We start from the raw sequence: 16645 nt of genomic DNA, 5'->3' as shown, positions 1-16645 counted from the left end.
TAGCATTTCCATTGCAGAAAAATGCTTCAGCTGCTAAATCTCTGCTTTGTCATGCAGTTTCAAAGGCGGAGGGAAGATCAAGGCCAAAGAAACCAAGACAGATATTATGTTGTTGAATAGGGTACTGCAACCACCAGAAATCCAAAGTCACTTCTGCTATAGCCACTGCTTGTAATCAAGACACTTGGTTAAAAAATAAATGTTCGTTTGGTAACAATTACTACACCCCCCCCTTATTTTCTTCTTAAGTCCCTTTCAGTGGCACACTGCCATTCTAGAATACTGTCTGTCTGTCAAATGTCCCTGCTGAGTTTCCTCCCCCTCCTTTCGATTTCCATGTGTTTTCTGAAGGATATTTGATTTCAGTGAAAGCTCTGCTGATATCCAGGCAGTATGTTTGTGCTTTCTCTTTGTGCTTCCTGGGAAGGATGAAGACTCCTCCGGGGATTCTGGGTAATTGGGTTAGTGGCCAGCTCATGTCAGGAAATTAAAAGGCAGCCCTGATCAGGTTGCTGCTGCCTCAGGTTTAATGGCTTTGTATTTATAGAGCATTCTGCTTCGATGCTGTGCCAGAAATACCATTTTTCTACACAGTTAGATGAATGAAGCAAATGATGTAAAGTTTTCTCAGTGAACAGCACGCATTTTAAGGAAGTTTTTTTTTTAGGGTCTATAAGTATATTTGTAAAGAACTTAGCTATTTTAAGAACAATTTTTACTGTAGTATAAAATAGCTGATCTGAGGTTAAATTATAAGTTAACATGTAGGAAACCTTGTCAACATATACAGATGCACATACTAGGGCAGAAATGTATAGGTTTAGGATGAAGATTTCTCTAGGAATCATAGGTTAAGATACCTCTTTTATCGTACGAGTGCAATTGAGAAAAATGCTGTCCTGGAAATTCAACGTGACCCCTAATATTAGGTCTGAAGTTCGTTTTCCATTGTATAGGATATTTCTTGGACATTTTAATTGTATTTTAGTATTGGGGGTGGGGTGGGGTGGGAATGTGTATTGCTTGTTCTGTCTCTCCATATCTGGCTGTTTTCACTTGTAACAAATTGGGTTTTTAGCCAATATTTTGGAAAGAAAAGGAAATGGTATAATTGTTTTACATCCATTAAGAAAAAGGGGGGAAATACCTCTCTCCAAAAATTGTTGTTCTCAGATCACTGAGGGAACATCTGATCTCAAACTTGTTGGCTCGGCCACACTGAATTGCCACTTGAATGGAACAGCTCCTTTTACGGCAGAGGATTTATATGGGCGCAGATGTTTTTGAAGGACTTCTGTAACATAAGTGGCACCAACTGGATGGTTAGAAAATTGTCAGTCTTATTTGAGGCATGAGGTAATGGCATATTGAAGGCAGAATTTTTTTATTGCTGGATTCCATTCCATGGCACTTTATTCAGAAACTAAAATAACATAAAACAAAGCAGAAAGTGAAAGGATAGGAAGGAGAAGAATTTCTGAAAACATCAGTGAGCAGGCTGGGAAATTATATGATTTAAAAAAAGAAAAGAAAAAAAAAGCTGCCTTGCTACTAATTTAAAAGGCAAGAAACTATTTGTTCTTTTGGGTAAAGAAATATATTTTTTCTCTCCACTTACCCAGAGCTTTGAAAAACAGTCAAACCGCAGGATATGAGTTCACTGACTTTGTACTGCTTCATGCTTCAGTATTCATATAGATAGTCCATTTGTATACAAGATAAGATGCATTCACCACCACATGCCCAAGGGTAGCATTTAAAGTTTAGAGATTTCCAAGAGTTAGGGGATTGTACCCTGAAAAATAACAAAAATTAGCATTTCATAGAGATAGGGGCAGTGATTTATGAGATGCAAGGACCATGAAAGAGGTTGACCTTGATAAATAGGAACAAGTGTAGCCTATGAAGCTGATCATTATACAAGTTTCATTTGATGAGAAACTCCCTTCCACTGATCCAGTGCTCATTTTTAATTATTGGAAATACAACCCAGCTTTCATCTGATGAGCTCAGAGCAGTTCTTATGTGGGTACTGAGCAACCCGAGGAGACCAGGCCTCCTAAAATTTGGCTGTAGGATTGTGGCAGGTTTGCTGGAGGCCATTTTTTTGACATTATAATAAAAGCAGCTCTTACAATCACAGATGTGCCCAGAAGAGGAGCCCGGTTGCTTGCTTTTGCATTTCAGTCCCTCATCAGAATTGGTCTTTTGTTTTTCATCATGCCTTCTATAAATAATGTTTCCTTCTGTAAAATCAAATTCATTTGATCTTCTTATCTTTAGTAAAGTTAGCATGAAGACAGTGACATCCTAAAAGAAGAGTAACCAGGCAAACAGTTTATATTGTGTTTAGTAAGGAGCAGGTTTTCATGGAAGACTCATTCTAGCATGCAGTGCAGGCTTTTTTTGCCTCAGAAGATACAATAATTTTCTATAACAGATTTTACATAAAAACGATGAGTTACATCTGAGTTAAATGCTGTTCCCTTATTTCCATTGTCTTCAGAAATAATATAATTGGAAGCAAATTCTCTATCCCTCCCATTTTTACTTGTGAGGGATAGCCATTCTTTCCTTCTTGTCCTTTTCTTCTCCCGGAATTTATGACAGAAGTGACAGCCTTCACAGTGCTGAATTACTATATTGGCAGACAGCTGCCATTTTGCATCTCCCCAATGTCTCAGGTCTAGCATGTTTTTGGACAATTGTAGAAGAAATTGGAGATAAATGCACGCTCATCTTGAAGATATTAAACAAACTGCCCTGTTTTGGCAGAGGGCTAAAAAAAGACAATTTTCAGAATTTTCCCATTGAAAAGTCTCTCCTGAAAACTTTTGATTAAGCTTTGTATTTCATATCACTTCATGTACCAGTATATGCAAGCACGCATGCATACACACTTACACATACACACACATACGCATTCACACTATTATGTTTCCCGGAGGAAAAAAAGTGTTTTGTTATCTTCATATGCTAAGTCATTTAAATGCATGGAGATTTAATGATTCAGATAAATTACAATTGAGAATGAATTTTGTTTTCTTTTAATTAGGCAAGAAAACTAATTGGGACTGTTTAAAACAGCTTTGTGTTAGATAGCCTCCCTCTCCCAGTGCAAAAGTACTAAATCATGGTTGGTAGCTGCTTCAAAAGGCAGCTTGAGAATTTGTTCTCTTGTTTTCTCTCTAGTGAAGCAACAAACTAGATCAGGTTTATTGTAGGATGACAGCTTACACTACAGAACCTTTTGCTAACAGTTCCCAGTTTTTCTCAGATAGTGACCACAACTTGACTATTGTTATGAAATTTTAGTTAATGTTAGACTTGGAATCTCGGCAGTTAGCATTAAAAGCAGAAACTTACTATGATCTCATTTCAGTTGGCATCTTCTTGTTGGCAACTTGTGCTTAGTATATCCATCGTGTTTCTATTCCTGTTTCTGTAAACTGTTCAATTCTGTCTTCTATCTACTGCTACATTTCTAATGTCTATGGATTGAGACTTTAAAAAAAAGGTAGGTTGTTCAAATTACATAATTTCCAAAAATCATTCTATATACATTTCCAGAATCTATAAATCATGACCATTTTTCAGCAATAATCTGATAAATCCCATTTTTTCCTATCAGGTAAATTGTCCATCCCTGTTAAATCCAAGCATTTTAGTGTTTGCTTCTTTCTTAAATTTCTTATCCAGTGTAAGTCAGGCCATGGAGTGGTGGGAAGAAGTCTACAATTCCAGCGTCATACAGTAGATTGACATTCGAAGAACCAGATGCATAAAGTGAAATTAAGATGGACTGATGGAGAGCAAGCAGATTGAAATTAAAGTTTGATAGGTTGTATTTGACTATGCTAAAGCCTTTGATTGTGTGGATCATAACAAACTGTGGCAAGTTCTTAAAGAGATGGGCGTACCAGACCATCTTGAGAAACCTATATGTGGGCCAAGAAGCAACAGTGAGAACGGGACACGGAACCACTGATTGGTTCAAAATTGGGAAAGGAGTCCGGCAAGGCTGTATATTGTCACCCTGCCTATTTAACTTATATGCAGAGCACATCATGAGAAAGGCAGGGTTAGAGGAATCAAAAGTTGGAATTAAGATTGCCGGAAGAAATATCAACAACCTAAGATATGCCGAAGATACCACTCTAATGGCAGAAAGTGAAGAAGAACTAAAGAGCCTCTTGTTGCGGGTGAAGAAGGAGAGTGCAAAACTTGGGTTGAAACGTAACATTAAGAAAACCAAGATCATGGCATCTGGCCCTCTCAATTTCTGGCAAATAGATGGGGAGGAAATGGAGGTAGTGACAGATTTTATTTTCCTGGGCTCCAAGATCACTGCAGATGGAGACTGTAGCCAAGAAATTAAAAGACGCTTGCTCCTCGGGAGGAAAGCCATGACAAATCTAGACAGCACAATAAAAAGCAGAGACATCACCCTGTCAACAAACGTGCATATAGTCAAGGCTATGGTCTTCCCAGTTGCAATGTATGGCTGTGAAAGTTGGACCATAAGAAAGGCTGAGCGCCAAAGAATTGAGGCCTTTGAACTCTGGTGCTGGAGAAGACTCCTGCGAGTCCCTTGGACTGCAAGGTGATCAAACCGGTCAGTCCTAGAGGAGATCAACCCTGACTGCTGTTTAGAAGGCCAGATCCTGAAGCTAAAACTCAAATACTTTGGCCACCTAATGAGAAGGAAAGACTCACTGGAGAAGAGCCTAATGGTGGGAAAGATTGAGGGCAATAGAAGAAGGGGATGACAGAGAATGAGGTGGCTGGATGGAGTCACTGAAGCAGTAGGCGTGAGCTTAAATGGACTCCAGAAGATGGTAGAGGACAGGAAGGCCTGGAGGAACGTTGTCCATAGGGTCGCGATGGGTCGGACATGACTTCGCAGCTAACAACAACAGGTTGTATTTAGACTGTATGAATTTAAGAGTTTGCAAAAAAAAAAGCCTTCCTCTCTCAAGTGCTAGCGCAAGTTAAAAAGAGGCAGAGACAAATCTATTCTGTCCTCAGGTAGAAGATAATGTGGCTGCCTTTAGGCAGCTGGTTTACCGTTGACCCAATAGGAGAGAGTAAGATTGCTTGCAGGACAGTCCCGTTAAACTAATTTTGAAGTCAATGCACTGGCTACCAATAGTCTTGAAGGGCCTGTCCAAAGGGCTAGCTTTTGCTTTCAGTACTTTCACTACTTTCAATGCAGGACCAGAATATATCAGTCAATGCCTTGCCAGAATTGAATCTTATAATTGAGAGTGGTCTTATGGAAGGATGGACTAACTGCTTATCTTTCAACCCGGTGCCTGCTCCCTGTTACCCTAATAATTTTAGATAATTTCTATGCTATCCAACAAGTTTGTATAATTTCCTAATGTACATGTTTCTCTCATTTGTTTTCAAGATGGATGATGCTGAGAATGAGGATGATGATCGTGTTCATAATCATGATAATGATCATGATCGTGAAGAATGTAGCTCCTCGCATGCTGAGTTGCGTTTCCATAATTTTGAGTGAGAGTGCAAAATTGTTAGGGCATCGATGTGTCTGTTTCAGCCTGTCGGTTCAGTGAATAAATAGGAGCTCATTTCTCTGTTGCCCGAACACTTCTCTGAATGGCATTTGCAAGGCTAAATGAAATGTTTATAAATTGGCTAGCCTACATCCTGTCTCTTTAACGCTGTCTGTGATGATGTCTGCATTGGTATGAAACAACAGTGACCTTATTAAAGTGTTTGTCTCAAGGAGTATCAAACAGGATGCAGGAACAGGAGGAGAACAATGTCTTGTTGGAAATTAATGAGGTAAAGTCCTTGAATGAAAAGACATATGCACAGCAAGGAAAAGAGATGTGGAGGTTAAATCTTCTTGTACTTCTCTCTCTTATCTCTTCTAATACACTTAAGTTCTTTTGTGCCTCTCTAATCTGATTGAGAATGCCTAATTCCTCTGCAACATGTGCAGCCATATTCCCAGCCAAGTACTGAGGGCGAAATGTTTAATATATATGTGTATTTCTTTTGAAAATTGTGTGACTCCTTCCCTATCTTCTCTTTCCCTTATTCTGTATGAAAATCTTGGGCCTGTAACTGCAGTTTGGGTAGTTCAATTTACTAACCAATCCATGCTTTAAGAAAGATATGGCCAAGTTACTATAGCACTTGACTATAGTCTTGTGCAAAAGTTCCCTGTTACATACATTGAACAATTCCAGGCCAGACCCATTAAATATTTATTTATTTATTTATTAATGGGATTTATATCCCGCCCTATCTCCCGAAGGACTCAGGGCGGCTAACAACAAAACATATAATAAGTACAGAAATTAAGATAAAAATAAAATTAAAATCATCTGTGCAATAAATTAAAATTAAAAACTAAAAATAAATTAAAAATTGTAAATATAATTAATTAAAATGCCTGTCCGTCCAGGTCAGCCTGGTGGAATAGGAGTGTTTTGAGGCCGCGGCGAAAGGATTGGAGATTTTGGGCCATCCGAAGCTCAGGGGGGAGCTGATTCCATAGGACTGGCGCTCCCACAGAGAAGGCCCTCCCCCTGGGGGTCGCCAGCCGACATTGCCTAGCTGACGGTACCCTGAGGAGGCCTTCTCTGTGTGAGCGTACTGGGCGATGGGAATTCGTTCCCGGCAGCAGATGGTCCTGCAAGTATCCCGGGCCTAAGCCATGTAGGGCTTTAAAGGTAAGTACCAGCACCTTAAATCTCACCCGGAGGGCAACCGGTAGCCAATGCAGCTCACGCAGGAGGGGTGTAATATGGGAGTATCGGGGTGCTCCCATCACTACCCGTGCAGCTGCACTTTGCACCAGCTGAAGCCTCCGGGTGGTCTTCAAGGGCAGCCCCATGTAGAGAGCATTACAGTAGTCTATACGGGAGGTAACGAGTGCGTGGGTGACTGTACGTAGGGCATCTCGGTCCAAAAAGGGGCGCAATTGGTATATTAGGCGAATCTGGGCAAATGCCCCCCTAGCCACGACTCCAATATGATCTTCAAAACTGAGTCGTGAATCTAGGAGGACGCCCAGATTGCGTGCTCTATCAATGGGAGGTAACATCTCTCCTCCTATAGTCAAAGATGGAACCTCTTGGACTAAACGAGATGACGGTATGTAGAGCCACTCAGTCTTGGCCGGGTTGAGTCGAAGCCTGTTTTTTCCCATCCAAATCTGTACCGCTTCCAGGCAACGGGACATCACATCGAGGGCATCACTGGGTTGGTTCGGGGTGGAGATGAATAGCTGGGTATCATCATAATTTCAGAATGGTGTAAATATATTTATACATATTCCCAATTTGTGTGGATTATTACATTTTGTGTGGTTTATGTTTTAATTTTTTGTTATGTTGTTTTCTATTTTCATGCTATCTGCTTATTTTTTTCAAATACCAGAATTTAACCTGAAAAGTTCCACATTAGATATTAGCATGCACCTTCCAAAAGAAAGTGCATGGCAATTGGAACATGGCCACAATTTTTCCTTCCTATGCCTTGGTATATACATTAGCAAATACAGTTTGTATACTCTTATGGTACTCTCCACTACAAATATAAGCATATATACAAGTATGTTCTCAGACAGAATGACAAACTCCATATCCATCGGGTTGGGGAGCTGCAGTTGTGGATATGATATGATATATGATATATATTATTGCTTCCCTTTATATATGTTATCTTAGCTGATCTTGACAGAAATCCAGTTTGAAATTGGATGCTATTAAAACGATAATAAAAAATAAAAAATAGATTTTTTTCAGAAACTACCGTGAGGATTACAGATGTCTTAGTATTTTCAGAATTCATCTAGAATCTGTGCTTGGTCCAGAATGCAAAATAGGTACAGTAGTTTTGGTTGCACCATGATATATCCAACATTGAGCTATATTGGCTTCTTATAGGTTTCCAGGTGTAACACAAAGTGCTGGCCATTATTTTTTTTTATTTTTATTTTTTTATTTTTTATTACATTTGTATACCGCCCTTTCCCTGAGGACTCAGGGCGGTTTACAGGGAATTAAAAATCAAACATACAAAAGTTAAAAACCAAGTTAAAAAATATTAAATTCACCCTGTACTCTTAAAAACCCCAGTTAAAAATTTTCTCCTCAGCCTGGGCCCGGGAGCTCAAAGAGCCAGGTCTTCAGGCCCCGGCGGAATGATCGGAGGTCGGGGGCGGTCCTCAGCTCCACCGGCAGCTGGTTCCAGAGGGCAGGCACTCCCACTGAGAAGGCCCTATCCCTGGGTGTCACCCGCCGGCAATCTCTTACCAGCGGAACCCTGAGCAGACCCTCCCTGTGGGAGTGCACTGGGCGAAGGGCGTTTGATGCCAGCAGCAGGTGTTCCCTCAAATAACCCGGACCCAGGCCATGTAGGGCTTTATAGGTGATAACCAGCACCTTGAATTTCACCCGGAGGGCAACCGGAAGCCAATGCAGCTCGCGGAGTAGAGGTGTTACATGGGAGTATCGGGAGACCCCCATTACAACTCGCGCGGCCGCATTCTGCACCAGTTGAAGCCTCCGAGTGGTCTTCAAGGGCAGCCCCATGTAGAGAGCGTTACAGTAGTCCAAACGGGAGGTCACAAGCGCATGAGTGACTATGCGTAGGGCGTCTCGGTCCAGATAGGGACGTAACTGGCGCACCAGGCGAACCTGTGCAAAAGCCCCCCTGGTCACGGCTCCTATGTGATCTTCAAAATTGAGCCGTGAATCCAGGAGGACGCCCAAGTTGCGAGCCCTATCAATGGGGGGTAACACCTCACCCCCATCGTTAGAGGTGGAATAACTTGGTTAACCCGAGATGCCGATATGCACAGCCACTCAGTCTTGGCGGGATTGAGACGAAGCCTGTTTCTCCCCATCCAGACCTGAACCGCCTCCAGGCACCGGGACATCACGGAGAGGGCATCACTGGGTTGGTTCGGGGTGGAAAGAAAGAGTTGGGTATCATCAGCGTACTGGTGATACCCCACCCCAAAACCACGAATGATCTCGCCCAGCAGCTTCATGTAGATGTTGAACAGGAGAGGCGAGAGAACCGACCCCTGAGGAACTCCACAAATGAGAGACCTCGGGGCGGATCTCTGCCCTCCTGTCAACACCGACTGCGAGCGGCCCTGGAGGTAGGAGGAGAACCACCGTAGAACGGTGCCTCCCACTCCCAACCCCCTGAGACGCCGCAGCAGGATACCATGGTCGATGGTATCGAAAGCCGCTGAGAGATCTAATAGGACCAGGACAGAGGAGCAACCCCTGTCCCTAGCCCTCCAGAGATCATTCACCAGCGCGACCAATGCCGTCTCCGTGCTGTGTCCGGGCCTGAAGCCCGATTGGTACAGGTCCAGATAATCAGTTTCCTCCAGGAACAGAGGGAGCTGATGCGCCACCACACTCTCAACAACCTTCGCCAGAAAGCGAAGGTTGGAGACTGGACGATAGTTCTTTAAAACAGCCGGGTCCAAAGCAGGCTTCTTGAGGAGGGGTCTCACCACCGCCTCCTTCAAGGCGGCAGGGAAGACACCCTCCTTCAAAGAAGCAGTTATTACTGCATGGAACCAGCCTCGTGTTCCCTCCCGAGCCGCATAAGCTAGCCAGGAGGGGCACGGATCCAACAAACAGGTGGTGGTGCTCAGTCTCCCCATGATCCTGTCCACATCATCAGGGGAAACAGGGTCGAACTCAGTCCAGATAACATGCTCAAGACCGCCTGATTCCTCCACATCAGACTCTGCCCAGTCAGAGTCCAGGCCGGTCCGGATCCGAGCGATTTTGTCCGCCAGATGATGACTAAACTCCTCGGCTCGTCCCTGCAAGGGATCCTCTCTCACCTCCTGGTTAAGGAGGGAGCGAGTCACCCTAAACAGGGCGGCCGGGCGATTATCTGCGGACGCGATAAGGGCGGCAAAGTAGTTGGACTTCGCCATCCTTATCGCCGCAAGATAAGACCTTATAAAGGTTCTTAACTGCAATCGGTCGGATTCGGATCGGCTGGATCTCCAACCGCTTATCTTGAAAATTCTTCACAGCACCTGTGAGAACAGGCACTGCTTGTTTGATGACTTCTGCCTGAATCATGACATCTAACCCAGAAGGCATATATTGGGTTTCTTTATTAATCTAAATCTAATGTCATCTAATGCAGAGGTCCCCAACCTTTAGGGCACCACCAGGGGCCAGTTCCATGGAGAGAGGTTTTTCGCAGACTGGAGGGGGCGTGATTTTATGTGCTGCCTGCATCCTGTGGATGGGGCTTTGCTTGTTTGCATGGACCAGTTTCTGGCATGCCACAGACTGGTGCCGGTCCATGGATTGGGGGTTGGGGACTCCTGATCTAATGGACTCAGAAGGCATGCCTTTACAGATAAAGCATCTGGCATTTGGAATAACATAGTCATTTTTTATTTCACTCTCCAAGATTTAGATGGCCCTATTGGTCTTAAATAAGACTTTAAAACTTGATTTTAGTCCACTGGATCATTGAATTCACTGGATCAGGATGTTAGTAATCCCATCTAGTTATCAGTTTGTGTTGTTGAAGATCTTAATCTCAGTTTATGCTGTTTCATGTTTTGCTTTTAGATTTTGTGGAGTTTTGGAGATGTTGTGAAGTTTTAATTTTATGTCAGTCCCTCAGAGTTGCATAAACAAACAAATAAAATATTAATGTCCTGATTTGGACCTTTGATACATCCAGATTTAAATTCAGAAAATACAGTAAAAAGCATGGATGTCCAACCTTTTGGCTTGCCTGGCCTGCATTGAGTGAAGAGGAATTGTCATGGGCCACATATAAAGTATATAATATAGTTGATAAACAACAAACTTTCTTTAAAAGTTTACAGTCTTATGCGGTTGTGTATCCAGCTCGAGAATCCATATACTGTAAAACTCCAGATTCATTCCATTTCTGAAAATCTTACTGTTTATTGAATACACTGCATGGTAATGTTGAAGCAAAAGTAACTCTGAGGTTCCCAGACACCAGTTCATAGAATTAAATAATGATTTCTCCAGCCAAACCCCCAACCTCTCAAGTAGTCCATGTAAACAATTTCACTTTGTTATGGGAACCATCTGCTTCCTCTCCACACCTGCTACGGTGTCTTTGCAAAGGTTTGAGGCTCTCACAGTCTTCAGCAGAATCATAGAGATTTTGTTTCTCCATCTAACCCACTCTGAAGCAACACCTCCCCGCCCCCTTATTCTAATGGCAGGTTGAAATGAAGAGGCATATAGCTGTCAAAGTTTCATTCTTGACACTGTGTTACTAACTGCAAGTGGCTTGTAGACCATGGGTTGGACATGCCTGGAATAAAGTTAAGCTATTGTTAGTATAAACTATTCTCTCAACAATTCTGTCAACTATTATTCTAGCCTAATGTTTATGTCTGTCTAAAAAAAAAGTAGTCATACTTTTTCTAATGGTATTTAAAGGTGACAAAATAACTGTCCTCAACTGGACACCACTTAAAAAAAACCAATTTCACGTCTAAGGCTTCTGTGTTTTACTATGATCTGGAAGTCCCATGAAACTCAGTGCAGTTCTTATGTCTCGTTATACATGTGAAAAGATTGACCTGTAAGCCCTGCTTGATTTTGTTCAAACCTGAATGTACTTTGACAACTGATTGTGTCCTTGATAACCAAAGCTGTAGCATTTTAACTCATACATAAATTCCTAAAATAAAATGGTAAAGTTTTCAGATCACTGAACAATGTTTTGTCTATGAGCCTAAATGAAAGTTCAGCATGATTTTGTTTAAGAAACAGATTAAAAAGGATGCCAATTTTCAGTGAAGTAAAATAGGAAGCACTTACAGATTCAGTTAAAAAGTAGAGTGATTTTGGCAAGAAGAATTCATTGTGATTTCAAGGTTGCAATTTTTTAGTAATATTTATGAAGGTGAATTGCTTCTCCTTTTTTACAAACTATAGATTAACCAAGGATCAGACTGATATTCTGGGGATTGGGTCAATAACTCTCAGTGTCCTCTTCAGCCTGCCCTAAATATTTTTTCTCCTTGAGGCAAAAGCCAAGATGGCACCATCCACAACCATCTCTGTTTTCCAAATCAATGCCATTGTCTGCTCTCCTAGATCTGCTGTTTGAGATGGTTGCTTCATGATGCCTAATGGTTGGGCCAGGTTTCCATGGATAATAATGAACAATTGATACAAAAGAAAAACAATTCTATTGATTTAGAAAGACAGGAAGGGATAACGTGTAAGGTGTATGATATGTTTTTTATCTCTGATTTGGAAGAGGGAGTAAAGAAATAATATATATCCTTTAATATTCAGTGAAAGAAATCTAAAAACAATTTCCCCAATTTTAGAGTTAATTAATAATGCAATTTTAAGGCTTTGAAAACTAGATTAGTTGAAATATATACAGAAATTATGGAAATAAAACAGTATTACTGAATGGGAAAAATACATTTGTTTTTTAGATTATCCCAATAATATTACCAAAGATAGTATGCCATACTGGGCATTTTTGTACAAAAGGAAGATGAAATCTTCTCTCACAATTTTTGCCCTTAGAGTTCTTGGTTTTAGAAAGTATGTGCAAGCTAATTTGCTGAGGAAGTTATTTGATTCCTGAGTCACTGAAGGAATAACAACTGAGCTTTGCCTCTGTTTTATATATTGAGTCCTATAATCCTGAACAGCTTGAAAGAAACTGTTTTCCCTTTCCAATTAACTGTCAGAAAATTGCAGATGTATACATCTATTTTATGCCTTTATCTAAACTGTTAACCTTAGGAGCCATTTTATGTATATTTGACAGTTAAACTAGGAATGCTTGTTCCCCACCCCCATCTTTCTTTGTAGTATCGATCTCTCTCCATTTATAATTGCTACTGATGGTAAAGAAATGTCCCTCCCCCCCTTTCAAAATCTCATGTAAGAGCCTTAAGATCTCCTTCTTTTGCTTGCAGGAGTCCGTTTGGATCGAGTGCGTGGAGGCCGCCAGAAGTACAAAAGAAGACTGGACTCTGAAAGTAGTACTTATCTGAGCTTACAGATTTCCCCTCCAGCCAAAAAACCATGTAGGTGCCAGACTCACAGTCTCTTTATGGATTAAACCTTCAATTTGCATTGATCTCCTTAATTTTTTATTGAGAGAAACAAATTCTCAATAATTTTAATTATACAGCAATTAAATAGCATGGTTTAAATAAGGTCATCTGAGGCTATAGTGTGCAAGTCTAAAGCTAAACTGAATGTTATATAGAAAGCATTTCCATTGACAGAACTGACATTTTCTTCCAGCTTTTCCTTCTGGGTGTCTCAATTCTGTTTTTCATGGAATGGCAGAATAAATTTATGAGACTGGAAGGACAAGATTGATTCAATAATGGAGGCCATTCTGATAGACAAAGTATTATGTTTGCATGATCATACTTATGAGAAATGGAAAATATTCGTATAAATATAAGGAAGACTGTTATTTCCTAGCTCATGTAGCCCTTTAGTCATCAACCTCCACACAGATATGATGGCCTACCATCACCAATTCTTTTTTCAAGGTTTTTTTTAAACTTGCTAATTTATCAGTTTGTCCATTGCTGATACTCTTTCCCTCAGTCAGTTGATGATAATTGTTCAAGTATTTCATGATAGGACATTGGGGTGGTGATGATATTTAATTCTAGAAGCATTTGGCAAACTACAAAAATAGTTCTAATGCTGACACCAAATGGATATTTAGCTCATGGTTTCACGTATATGAGTCATACACTTTATTTATAATCCTTCTTCATCATCAATATATGTCTTTTATTAATTGTGAATTAATTATCTAGTACCATAGATTAACAGAGCTCTTTTCCTACAATAACTAGATCAGGATTTGGCAAATTATCTCCCTGCAACCATATATAACTCCAAAACTTTCTTTTTTCAACCCACAGCCTCCTCTAATTCTGATTGCTGAAAATCAGTGTGCAACTATTTTAAGATATAAACCCAAGAAATTGTGATAGGTTTAAAATAAGCTTAATATAATTAAAGTCAACGTTTAAAAAACTCTGACCCCAGACTCTGCCCATTCTTAAAATTTCAGTCCATATATATAAGGCGATCCCAACACTGTTGCCCTTACCTCCCAGTTATCTCCCATTTCATTTCCAAATTAATGCTATTCCTGACCACCAAATGTTGCCCATCCCCAATTTAATGTGTCCTCTTAACAATTTCTTGGTCATTTTGAAACTATGTATCTGCAGAAAACATCTCTGAAAAAGTTAAGCTCCCCTTTGTTATAGGAGTGTTCATAGGAGTGTTATAGAACTGGGTGAACTATACAATCTGTGTTGGTTCTGCAGTGTCTGTAATTAATAGATTCAACAAGATCAGAAGAATTATGTTCTCTGTGCATGTACTAACAGAATCTAATGCACTTTACATAAAAATTGCTCATAGGAATAATTAGAAAAATTAAAAAGAGAAGTAAGAAATGCAGGGCTTTTTTTCTCATAGAACGCTCAGAACGGAGTTCCGGCACCTTTTTTGGATGGAACCTTGTAGGGTAGGCAAGGCAGGTTGTATGACATGTGTGAGTTCCGGCATCTTTTTCTTTTACAAAAAAAGCACTGGAGAAATGAATCATAATTCATTTGTACTTTCTCCCAGGCACTGGGTTAAGGGTTATTGTTACTTTTTTTCTTTTTGCATCCTCACTTTATTTCAGGAGAGTTCCATTTCCTTTATAGAAAATATGGGTACCCTATATAGATACCCTAGCAAAATTTATTTCAATATAACACTGGTTAGTTACAATATTCACCATTTTCAGAAATGGACCTTGATGTTTTATATAAGAATCTTAAATCTAACAATAATTACCTTAAATATATCAAGAGTTACCCTGTAGTAAGATGGGCGGCTGATGCATTTTATAAGTAAATAAATTAACACAAGTAAAGATAAGTGAGGATCTGGAAAGAGTAATAACTTGGTGGTAGGATACATAGTTTGCATGCTTAATTTTACAGGTTCAGCCTGATATTTCTATTTTAAAAGGGTCCAATATCAGGTGAAGGATTGCCCAGTGAGCTGCTGGATCAAGATAAAAAGTAGTATATTTCTAATACATTTCAAATAGCACATCCAAAACAGAGGAACAAAAATAGCCTCACTCTCTCTTTTGTATAGATTTTTATTTTTTTAGTTGCAGGAGTTCACCACAGGTATATTCTAATTTCTGGTTTGGGATTTGCAGTGACTAAAATAGTCTCCCACTTGCTGGTGGCAGAGCCAGAGAAGATTTATGCTATGCCTGACCCTACCATGCCGGAAAGTGACATCAAAGCGCTGACAACGCTCTGTGATCTGGCAGACAGAGAACTTGTTGTGATCATTGGCTGGGCAAAACATATCCCAGGTAAGAAGGGAGAGCTAAGATGGATACAAAGTGGGGACAAAATTATTCTTGTAGGTAGGGGAACTGTAAACTGTAATGGATCTTTGTCTGCTGAGTGGCACAGGAGCAATCCACTCTTCTTTAGCATGTCATGAACAGCAAAATGTTTCTTTCTGTTGTTGCTTTCAATACGTGGAAGGGGAAACATGCATTTTGGACTAATAAAAAAATATATGAGTTCCATTTTCTAATGCTAGCAGGGTGAACAGGAAGTGGAAACAAAACTGCAAATACATCTTGTTCGTTGTTATTGCATTGTTTCTGTTTCTTGATTTAAGGCACACAGGAGATACAGGGGAAAAATCTGCATTCTTGAGCAGACAAAGGTTACAGGAGGATAGTTTGTAGCTTCAATATTCTTTTTGCTTGTTGTATGATTTCCAGCACAATTATTGATTTATTTGTATAAATTAATGTATCCATAGCTCCTGGCAATTACACTATATATTTAGCTTTGACCTGAAAAACTCAAGTAGATAGAGATTTGGAGAAAGAGGTCAGCCTTTAGATACTGCTTCTCAGCAAATCTTAATCCTGGTAGTTCTCTTCTTGAAGGAGGCCTGTTCTGTTAGGGATTATACCGCTCACTAGTTGCACAATCTGCCAGGACCTGATTCAGCACAAACCAAGTTAGGCTACTGATTAAGGCAACTCAGCCTGAAGACCCAAGGGCTGAAGAGAATTAATAGAGAGGATAATCATGGGCCAAAGCAGACTATGGCTTCTGTTAAACTAACACCAGTTATTTCATTTTGATATGGTTCTTCCTATCTGAGAATTTCTGAGATCATTTTGTAGTTAACCAAACACTCTGTTGTTCAGGTGGAGTTTTAGTTGCAGCAATACCACTTTTTTTTTAACTGCTGGGACATATACTGTATATTGTATGTATCTATCTAAAATATATGAAATGTTTCCCAGGTAATATATTCTTTGTTTTTCTGGATACAAGGTGGACTGCTGTTGCCTTTCACTGCTCCACAGTTGACTGTATCCTTCTTCATCATTTATTAAAGCAAAATGTGGCATTTTGTAAAATGCAGTCCATTATTTGGAACTTGGCATATTACTTAAACAATTTATTCCTTGACTAATTGAATTATCTCTGGATTTCATTTTGTATTTAGGGATAAAAATTCTGAACATATAATTCACTTGAGTTTTTTGTTATTGGCAAAATAATGAAGAT

The 16645-nt window shown here is 40.1% G+C and overlaps 1 protein-coding gene across 4 annotated transcripts in view; it reads left to right on the top strand.

The window, feature by feature from the left end:
• ESRRB (estrogen related receptor beta) overlaps positions 1-16645 on the top strand; it is a gene marked incomplete at both ends in the record, with an annotated part of 115476 nt that overhangs the window by 86375 nt on the left and 12456 nt on the right. For 3 of the 4 annotated variants that reach the window (XM_081334051.1, XM_081334050.1, XM_081334052.1), the window contains 2 exons: positions 12971-13081; positions 15256-15417. In XM_081334051.1, coding sequence (XP_081190177.1) covers positions 12971-13081; positions 15256-15417 — 273 coding nt within the window. Of the gene's footprint in view, positions 1-12970; positions 13100-15255; positions 15418-16645 lie in introns of all 4 variants that reach the window. The other variant, XM_081334053.1, reaches the window with a different exon arrangement.

The sequence above is a fragment of the Vipera berus genome (assembly GCF_964194415.1).
Source record: "Vipera berus genome assembly, chromosome: 1".
NCBI lineage: Eukaryota > Metazoa > Chordata > Lepidosauria > Squamata > Viperidae > Vipera > Vipera berus.
This window is presented reverse-complemented; position numbering and strand designations above follow the sequence as displayed.